We start from the raw sequence: 9976 nt of genomic DNA on the forward strand, positions 1-9976 counted from the left end.
AAATGTTTGGTTTTAACTGTTACTAGGATATTGCTGGATATTTTTAATAAATGTTGAAAAATTGCTCGGAGGGTTTAGAAGAGACAATTCATAAATGTATGTACAAAATAGATTTAAAAGAATCATGCAGTGTTATGTGCTTTAAGGTATATATTTTTATTTCCCTAGAGTTGTTTGGTTTTTTTTTTTTTCATTTTAATTCAAACGGTATTTTTTTTTTTAATTCTTTCATTACAAAAAGAAACCAGTGGTGTTTTACATTTTGCAAAGGGAGAGAGGGGGGTCAGTAATTTCTGCTAGTGTAATTCTCTCTCCCCTGTGTCAGTCGTGTTTATATAACAATTTTTAGGTTCTAAATAAATCGGTTCCAGCGTCTGGAAACGAAAAGAACTCGAGATGTGCTAGAATCCGATCGCCCCTCGACTAAAATGGTTTCTTTAACGGAGAAGTTTTGATGCCCGGTGTAACGTTTGCTTTTCTCTTTGCCCTCTTTCCTTCTCTGCAGGAGCATGGATGCCATCGCCGGTCAGCTGGGCAGTGCCAGGGACACCAGCTCCTCCCCGACCTCCAAGCAGGAGCTCCAGCCCTACTCCGGCTCCCACAGCCTAAAGCCCAACCAGGTGGGCGAAGCGTCCTTGTACGGGGTGCCCATCGTGTCGCTGGTCATCGACGGCCAGGAGCGCCTGTGCCTGGCACAGATCTCCAACACACTGCTCAAGAACTACAGCTACAACGAGATCCACAACCGGCGGGTGGCCCTGGGCATTACTTGCGTGCAATGCACACCCGTGCAGCTGGAGATCCTGCGGCGGGCCGGTGCGATGCCCATCTCGTCTCGCCGCTGCGGCATGATCACCAAGCGCGAGGCGGAGCGACTGTGCAAGTCCTTCCTGGGTGAGCACAAGCCGCCCAAGTTGCCCGAGAACTTCGCCTTCGACGTGGTGCACGAGTGCGCCTGGGGATCGCGCGGTAGCTTCATCCCCGCGCGCTACAACAGCTCGCGCGCTAAATGCATCAAATGCAGCTACTGCAGCCTCTACTTCTCGCCCAACAAGTTCATCTTCCACTCGCATCGCACCCCGGACTCCAAGTACACGCAGCCCGACGCGGCTAACTTCAACTCGTGGCGCCGGCACCTGAAACTCAGCGACCGGGGGGCCAGCGATGATCTGAGCCACTCCTGGGAGGATGTCAAAGCCATGTTCAACGGGGGCACTCGCAAGCGCACCTTCTCTCTGCAACAGCACCAGCACCAGCAGCACCAGGGCCCCTCCGCCCCCAAGGGCCCCGATCAGCCCCCCAAAAGCCTGCGGGCCGATCAGCCCGACAGTCCCGGTTCGCCTTCTGCTGCAGCAGCTGCCGCCGCCGCCGCTTCCCTGGCCGTTCGCAGCTACCCTCTCATCCCGGTCCCCAGCAAGGGCTTTGGGCTTCTGCAGAAACTGCCCCCGCCTCTCTTCCCTCACCCCTACGGCTTCCCCGCCTTTGGCTTGTGCCCCAAGAAGGACGAGGGGGGAGGCGGAGGGGGCAGCGGCGGCGGGGGAGCGGGGCTGCCCGAACCGGGCAAGGCTCTACCCGGCATGTTCTGGCCCGCAGGAGCCCCCAAGGACACCGTGTACCCGTCCTTCCCCGTCTTCTGGCCAGCGGCTGCCGGCGGGGGGCTACCCGTGGGGCCCTACCCCGGGGCGCAGGCTCAGCCCAAGGCGGGCGCGGGGCCCGGGGAACTGGAGGCGGAGCGCAGCGGGGGCTGCAGTCCTGCCGAGGGCCAGCAGGGGGCGGAGGGCGGAGAGCGCTGCCCTAGCGCCGAGGAGCGATCCGGAGACGAGGGCGTAGCCAGCGCGGGGGCAACAGGGGGCCGACGGAAAGTCAGCTATATATCCGCCTTCCGACCCGTGGTGAAGGACGCCGAGAGCATCGCCAAGCTGTACGGGAGCCGCGATCCCCCTGCTCCGCCGCCCCCGCCCCCACCGGCAGCCCCCGACCCTTACCGTGCTGCTCATGGCTACTTGTCCCCGGACCTGCTCAGCGACAGCTCGGACACGGCCGACGAGCCCGACGTGGACGTGGAATCCAACCGCTTCCCGGAGGAAGAGGAAAGCCACGAGGAGCCGGAGCCCCCTGTCCCGGAGAGCGCCCCAAGCTCGCAGCCCAGCCCCAGCAGCAGCGCGGAGGGATACGAGGTGAGAGCGCGGAAGGAGCGGGGGGGGGGGGGGGGTGTATGGTTGCTTTTCTTTGGAAGACTTTTCCATCCACTGTAAAATGAAATTCGGTAAAAATGAACAAATTGTGTAGTTCTGATGTTTTGGCCAAACCATGACTTAGTAATGACATCTTTTCTGTTAATAATCTTTTTAACGTAAATGAAACTTCTGCACCCAAGGTAAATCTAAAAGGCAGTGAGAACTTAAATGATTGGAATAGATAAAATTATATGTTGATAATAATAATTACTTGCCACAGATCAGAATCATCGATGATAAAGTTTGGCTTTTCCTGTTTTCTGCATAGAAATAGGTCGTCTCTGGTTAAAATAAAGAAACGTTTAAGGACTAATGTTAATGCACATCCAGACATTCAAAATTTGAAATGCATTTAGTAACTAGAGAAAGACCGTTTGATGTGGCCTGACTAGTAAACAAAGACTCAAAGTTAGGATTATTTTCATTTACTGTTTCATTATGGAGTATTTTCAACACCTGTAAATTTACATCTAGAAACAGTGAAATACTAATCGAACTGCTTTTATGCCTCTGAAAATTACCTGCAATTACTGCCAGGCTTTGAAAAGCTCTTGTTCCCTTTGCCACTGAATTTCAAATGGGCTCATTTCCTTTGCAGCACTAACAATTCCATTTGCTAAACCGTTTGTCCTCTCCTGTACTGGGGAAACCGGAGCCTGTCTTTTGCGTCACCAATGCAAACTGTTTTGTGACCTTCCAATATTCAGTAATTGGCAGTTTATTATCCGGCTTTTTTCTTTCCAAACCCCCCTGAATAAAATAAATCTGTTTAGAGCTTGCGGTGGGCTAGCAAGAGATTGAAGCTAAGGAGCTCTCTGTGGCCTGAGAAATCTACACAGAATTGCCCCTAAATATCTGACAGTTTTGCAGGTATATGTACAGGAAAGTGAAGGACGGATCCAGCTTCTGAAGACCCCATCCATGGCGCATCAAGGGCCTGCCAGCACTTACCCCTGCAACCCCGAGGCTACTGGTGAGAAGGATGAATTTGGAAGGGGGAGGGGGGGTCCCTGCAAAATATCAGAAAGCTTAAAATATTTATTTGTTTGTTAACCTGTGTGCTTGCTTGTTCATAATATTTTTTAGTCATTTTCAAATCTTTTTACTGAGTTGCACAACACAGGCCATAAATATTATGCCCCAAATTAAGAAATACCTTGAGTATAATTCTTGCTAACTGTATAGTATGAACTGTTTTCGGTTTTTATTCTAGCTTATAGTAATAATTCAATATATTGCAATTTTTATCCGCTATATTGTAGACCGCAGAGGTTTAGTGCTTAAGGTAATTTCAACATACAATTCTAAACCTGGATTTGCAATTTTGGAGCAAGGGATATTCGCTGGGAATCGTGTTTTGCCGTTTTCCTTTCTACCAGCCGACAAATGGTTTTCGGTTTGGTTAGATCATTGACTACAACCCGCCTAGGACTGGCTAAGACGGACGGGTTAGGCGTTTAATAACTTAAACGAATCTATTCGGACCCGCGACTCTCTGCGTATTTTTAGCCTCGGGTTCAGGGGGGGGGGGGAGACTATAAGGATAGAATAGATTTCCCGGCCTTCCAAGGCGGCTACCATGTCCCCAGTCAGGCTAAGGTGTCGTGTCCCTGGTTCAGACTCAGGGTGAATCTCATTTTCTTCATTTTTAAAGAGGCAGAAGAGATGCGCTCGGCAGCCGAGGAGTTGGACACCAGAAAATCCTACATAGAACAAAGAAATCACATTTCCCAGTCCAGTCCAATAAATCCCGACAGAGGTAAGAGGCGACCTGTCGCCGAGGGACATCAAAGTGGGGGGGGGGGGTGTTGCTTTATGTGCCCCTGTTCACATGCCCCTCTTTAACCAGTCTTTTTTTGGGGGGTGGGGGGGAAAAGCAGCTGTGACCCCTTAACTTTGCAGCTCTGCTCCTGAAGTTTCTGCCCCGGCCAACAGGATCGAATTTGAGGGGTTTTTTTTCTTATCGTTTTCTTTAAATGTTCGCATAAATAATAGATCTTCTGACACTGCTTGTTCAGAGGAGGAAGGAGCTGATTTAAATCACTAGTAAAAAGGCTTGTCCCCTGCAGCTTTTGCCGGCTAAATATTTAAAGAACTGGCTGAGCTCTTTTCTCCTGACACCGTCTGCCAGGAGAGAGGTGTGAAGTGGCTGCTAGAGAGAAGGAAGGAAGGGGTTTCTCGCTCTACTTTGCATAGATTTTCTATTTTGAGCTGCCCTTGTCCCCTGAATCCAGACTAACCTGCCTCTTCTCCCACTGCAGGTGAGGACGGGCTTAGAGTGGATGTTACTGGTGCTCAGCTACTAGAAAAAGACTTTGAAAATATGGCAAAAGGTGAGGCTCCTGCGCGTTCAATGCAAAACTTCCCTCTCCAAATGGATCCTTTAGGCCCACGTCCTGCTCCGGAACGGCTCCAGGTTCGACAGTCCAAGCAGGATTTGGAGCGAACAGGCGCCAGATGAATGAAAAGAGGATTATTTACTGTGTAATCTGCTAATAATAATAATAATAATAATCAATCTAGGAATTTAGATTGCCTGAAAGTCTGCAAGATTTCGTGTTAAAAGTTCAGCTACCAGATCTGTATTTTCGGAAACTCCTTCCTCTGTTTTGATGCGGTGCTGGGCAGAGCCCCAAAACCCCTCAGGAAAGAGGTGACACTGTTTAATTTCTCTATCTTCTCCCCCAACCCGGCCCTGCTGGGCTTCCTTGGCAGGAGGCTGAGAAACAGGTGAATTTACAAAAATCCCGACCCCTCCTGCACAGCCACAATGGATTGCTTTCAGGATTTTCAGTGAACGAATACATTTTTTTTAAGAATTAGGGTTTTGTAACCTACGGTGAAAGTTTGAACGTTTAAAAAACGAAAAACCCACATAAGGTGAACGCAGCCTGTTCTGTATAACAACTTTTAAGTTTTCCCCTGCCATTAATATTATAACTAGTGGGGCAGTTTTTTCATACGATATATTTAACTAACTCAGAACTGTTCCGAATTTCTTGTGTCCTTCTAGTCAAAATATTTCTCAGGCCTGGTCCGATAAGGAAAAGCATCCTTTTTTTTTTCTAACTGGATCTTTGTGTGTTTCTGGGATAACAAATAGAAAGTGACAAATCAGGAAAATGATCCCGTCTTCTGTAATCGGTTCCCTAATGTGAACTTTGTAGGTTTCCCTGCAGCAAAGCACCGAACCGAACCGCTGCCCGGGAGTCTGCAGCAGCCCGACTCAGGCCCTGAGCTGTTTATTTATTTATTGCATTTGTATCCCACCTTATCCCACCCATTTGCAGGCTCAAAGTGGCTTACAGAGTATTGTTAACATAGTTATTCCAGTATATCAAGTATAGTTAGCATTGTGTATAATATTTAAATGCATCCTTCCTAGAATAGTGACCTACGTGCGTGGAAACATGTCCACATTAGAACACAGATAATACAGAAACGTATAAGTAATAAATGCATAAGTGTGAATATGCCTTATACTACTACTACTATTTAGCATTTTTATAGCGCTACAAGGCTTACGCAGCGCTGCACAAACATAGAAGAAAGACAAAAAATAAAGTAAGCAAATCAAATCAATTAATGTGTACAGGAAGGAGGAGAGGCGGGTAGGTGGAGGCGAGTGGTTATCTCTGGATACGTTTCCATTTCTGTCCGTTTCAAGGAAAGGGTCTGAGGGTCCTGTTTCTGTGCTGTGGTTAAGTGGGGGCTGGACACAGGCTGAACTTCTGGTAGGAGTGGAGGGCCCGCTTTGTGAATGGGAGGTTGGGAGGGGGGGGTCTGTAGTAGTACCTGCATTTGGGGTGAGCCTGGGTGTCTGCGGTTTGTATATTGCGGAGAGGGTTACGCGTAAGGTAAACCGGACCAGACTTTCTTTGTAACGTTCACAGTTGCTCTTCATTTTTTTAACAGATGACTTGCAAAAGCTGCTGGTGGAGCAAATGGATCTGCGCAAGAAACTGGAACGCGAGTTTCAGAGCTTGAAAGGTATTGCGCGCGCTTCTTCCACGGGGGGGGGGGGGGGGGGGAGTTTTCGCGCAGGCTCAGGCACATGCATTCCAGTGAAAGTGCCCGAAGCCTGTCTGCTGCCCCTCTTAACTCTGCCTTCCCTTTCTTCAGACAATTTCCAGGATCAGATGAAGAGGGAACTGGCTTACAGAGAAGAAATGGTGCAGCAGCTGCAGATTGTGCGAGGTAGGAGGAAGCAAAGCACTTCTACTTCTCAATTTCTTTGTTGTTTTAATTTAATATCCTTTGTGTACTCCGATTAGCTTCAGAATTGCAAACAAGCGCAAGAAAGAGCTGGAAGGCATCATTAGAAAGAGTGATTGAAGGTCCTGGGCACAGCCGTTCCCTTCCTTATCTAAATTAAAAATCGAAGCGTAAAATTACCTGGGTAGTAAAGCCCGAGTTTGCTTTCATTTTGGTTAGACCCGTCTGCCTCACAGCGACCCTTGTGCTCTTTAATGGCTTTTATTTCTGTATATTACTTAGGAATCTTTCCTGTACTTTGTTTTTTCTCTGGCTCCTCTTTTTCGTTATGTCGCTTTGTTTTTCTCTCAAACTTGGGTCTCTCTTTTGCTTAAGGTTAAAACACTTTTGGGGGCTTTGAAAATGACCAAACTGCGCTTTCTTTCCCTTCAGATACGTTGTGCAACGAATTAGACCAGGAGCGGAAGGCGCGCTATGCCATTCAGCAGAAATTGAAAGGTATTTTCCTTTGGGGGAGGGGAGGAGATGAGTTTCCAGAGATGGTGACAAAAAAAGTAGAAGAAAAGCATAAAAACAGAAAGACAAAATGAAAAAAGGTTCTAGGGAAAGGGGGAAGAGCAGTGGGTGATGCTGAGGCCTATTTTCAAAACCCAGATATATGCAAAAGCAAATCCCACAGTCCTAGGCCTATTTTCAAAGCACTAGACTTACAAAGCTACATAGAGGCTATTTTCAAAGCACTTACTTCTAAAGTTTCCTAGAGGCCCTTTTACTAAGCCCATCTGGAGCCGTTGCTTGCCCAAAGTGTGTTGCGGAGTAGTTCCACTAGTAGAAATATTCAAAAAATATTTACGCAGGAGGTTACCTGGCAGTAATCAGGCAGTGCCATGCGCTCCCTGGTTACTGCTGTTACTACAGGAGCCGTTACACCACCTCACTGGTTGGCTGTAAGTCCTCGCCCCCCCCCCACCCCCATGGTCATGTCTTTGGTTGAGAAAAAAGACCACAGAAGCAGAAGACAGAGGTCCACTACCTATAAAAGTCCACACAAAGGGAGTAGTGCGACCAGCAAGGCTCTCCCAATAACGACGGGAAAGACTTTATTCATACAGTGCCTGACACGGCACCGTGTTTCGGCCAAGTGGCTGCCTCAGGGGTCTACAAATAAAATCAAAAAACGATTAAAAAAATACACACACATAAAGGTAAAATATTATATACACATATGCATCTATATAAATAAATAAAAACAAGGTATGTGTATTTTTCTCATGTCCATGTATTTTACATGTGTACATTGATTTACGATTATGTACAGTTTCTCTTTTTTTTTTTATCAACATGGTTTTACTTCCCCCTTGTTTTATATTATGTTTCACACAAATTATATGTGTATTTCCATAATCATGTATTTTATATGTGAGCATTCCATTTTTATTTATTTATATAGATGCATATATGCATATTTACATATATCTATATAATATTATATATATATATATATATGTATTTTTTTAAATTTGTTTTTTTATTTTATTTGTAGATCCCCAAGGCAGGCACTTGGCTGAAACACAGTGCCATGTCGGGCACTACATAAGAACATAAGAGTAGCCATACTGGGTCAGACCAATGGTCCATCTAGCCCAGTATCCTGTTTTCCAAACAGTGGCCAAGCCAGGTCACAAGTACCTGGCAGAAAACCAAATTGTGGCAACACACCATACTACAAATCTCAGGGCAAGCAGTTGCTTCCCACGTCTGTCTCAATTGCAGGCTATGGACTTTTCCTCCAGGAATTTGTCCAAACCTTTTTAAAACCCAGATACACTAACTGCTGTTACTACATCCTCTGGGCAAAGAGTTCCAGAGCTTAACTATTCGTTGAGTGAAAAATATTTCCTCCTATTTGTTTTAAAAGTGTTTGCATGTAACTTCCTCGAGTGTCCCCTAGTCTTTGTACTTTTGGAACGAGTAAAATATATGAATAAAGTCTTTCCACTGTCTTTTCTTCGCCTTTTTACAGTAGCTTAGTAAAAGGACCCCTTAGTAACTAACCTATGGAACTTTGAATGCTTTGAAAATGAGTCCCATTGCTTATTTTATAATGAATTGGGCTTTGCGCAGTGGTTATACTGGGGGGGAGGGGGTGCTGTATATAAGCAATACATGAACTCCCCTGACGCTCTCCATCATTTCTCTTGTAAGATGCTGACTCCAAGGCGCTGCACCGGGAGCTGCTCCTTCAAAACCCCTCTCCTGCCCCAGTGATTCAGCTCTGGACCCTGAGACGAGCCTGGGAAGGCACCGAGACCTGCAAGGACTGGGGAGGATCCCATCACCTGTAAACACTAGGACCCAGCCCTGGCCGTGTGAATAATGTACAGAACTGAGCACTATGGACCGGAAACAGAGCAGGCACCAGGTGTCCTGTAAAGTAACACCTAGACCGGCTGTGAATACAATCTATACATATATATATATATATACAGAGTGAGAAAGAGAGAGAGAGATCAGCCTCTTGCAAAAGTTCTATGTACTCACTGCTAATTCGGAGTCTTTTAAATACATTTTGTGTGTTTCCCATTTCTGAAACTATTCACAGAGGGGGAAGTCGCTGTGCAATAGATGTCTTGGTGCTTTTATTGATAGAGACTTTATTTATTTATTTATTTATTTACTTTTTATTTGTATTTCCCAGCCGTTGTAAATTATTGTAAGCAGCACTTTAAAGAGCGATTTATGGACTCATGTACAAAAAAAAAAAAAAGAAAAACCTCAACTTAAAAAAAAAACTGTACGAGTGCTTTTGTTTTAAATTAAAAAACAAAACAAAACTTGAAACAGCCCGTGCACTTTTCTAAAGGGTTTTGAAACAAAAAAACTGGGACAGCCTAGTGGCAGTTCGACTTGTTATAGGTTTATTATCTAACAACATAGGCAAGTGCCTATGGCACCGGCAAGCCAGGCTGAAAGAGGGGCGTATATTTTCCCTATACTACGAAAAACTACAAACTCTAAGGATAGAATTGGAATAAACGGAACGGGGGTCTGACTCTATTTGTACGTACCGGGGGGGGGGGGGGGTGCTTTAATGCTACTCAAGAAGGGCAGAGGCTCACCTGCCCTCATATTAACGCCAGATCCTCTTTACCTGGAACAGAACAGCTTTACACTTACAAATTAAGTATTCGGGCCACCACCAGAAATTTCTATAGATGGAATTATCTCCCTTTTAAAAATTACATTACAAGAGTAGCCTAGTGGTTAGTGCAGTGGACTTTGATCCTGGGGAACTGAGTTTGATTCCCACTGCTGCTCCTTGTGATCTTGGGCAAGTCACTTAACCCTCCATTGCCCTTGGTACAAAATAAGTACCTGAATATATGTAAACCGCTTTGAATGTAGGTTGCAAAAAACACAGAAAGGTGGCATGTCAAGTCCCAGATCAGCAATGCGGCCGCGTAGGCTTCTGTTTCTGTGAGTCTGATGTCCTGCACGTATCAGACTCACAGAAACAGAAGCCT

The 9976-nt window shown here is 46.2% G+C and overlaps 1 protein-coding gene across 1 annotated transcript; it reads left to right on the top strand.

Annotated features, from left to right (window-relative positions):
- Positions 1 to 509: 509 nt before the first annotated feature.
- Positions 510 to 8797, top strand: SKOR1 (SKI family transcriptional corepressor 1). Its single transcript, XM_030190466.1, has 8 exons — positions 510 to 2177; positions 3108 to 3210; positions 3892 to 3996; positions 4499 to 4570; positions 6153 to 6227; positions 6360 to 6434; positions 6885 to 6950; positions 8658 to 8797. Exons 1-8 carry the CDS (start codon positions 510 to 512, stop codon positions 8795 to 8797), a joined length of 2304 nt encoding a protein of 767 aa, XP_030046326.1.
- The last annotated feature ends 1179 nt before the right edge of the window (positions 8798 to 9976 follow it).

Source organism: Microcaecilia unicolor, chromosome 1, assembly GCF_901765095.1.
Source record: "Microcaecilia unicolor chromosome 1, aMicUni1.1, whole genome shotgun sequence".
In the NCBI taxonomy this organism is placed as follows: domain Eukaryota; kingdom Metazoa; phylum Chordata; class Amphibia; order Gymnophiona; family Siphonopidae; genus Microcaecilia; species Microcaecilia unicolor.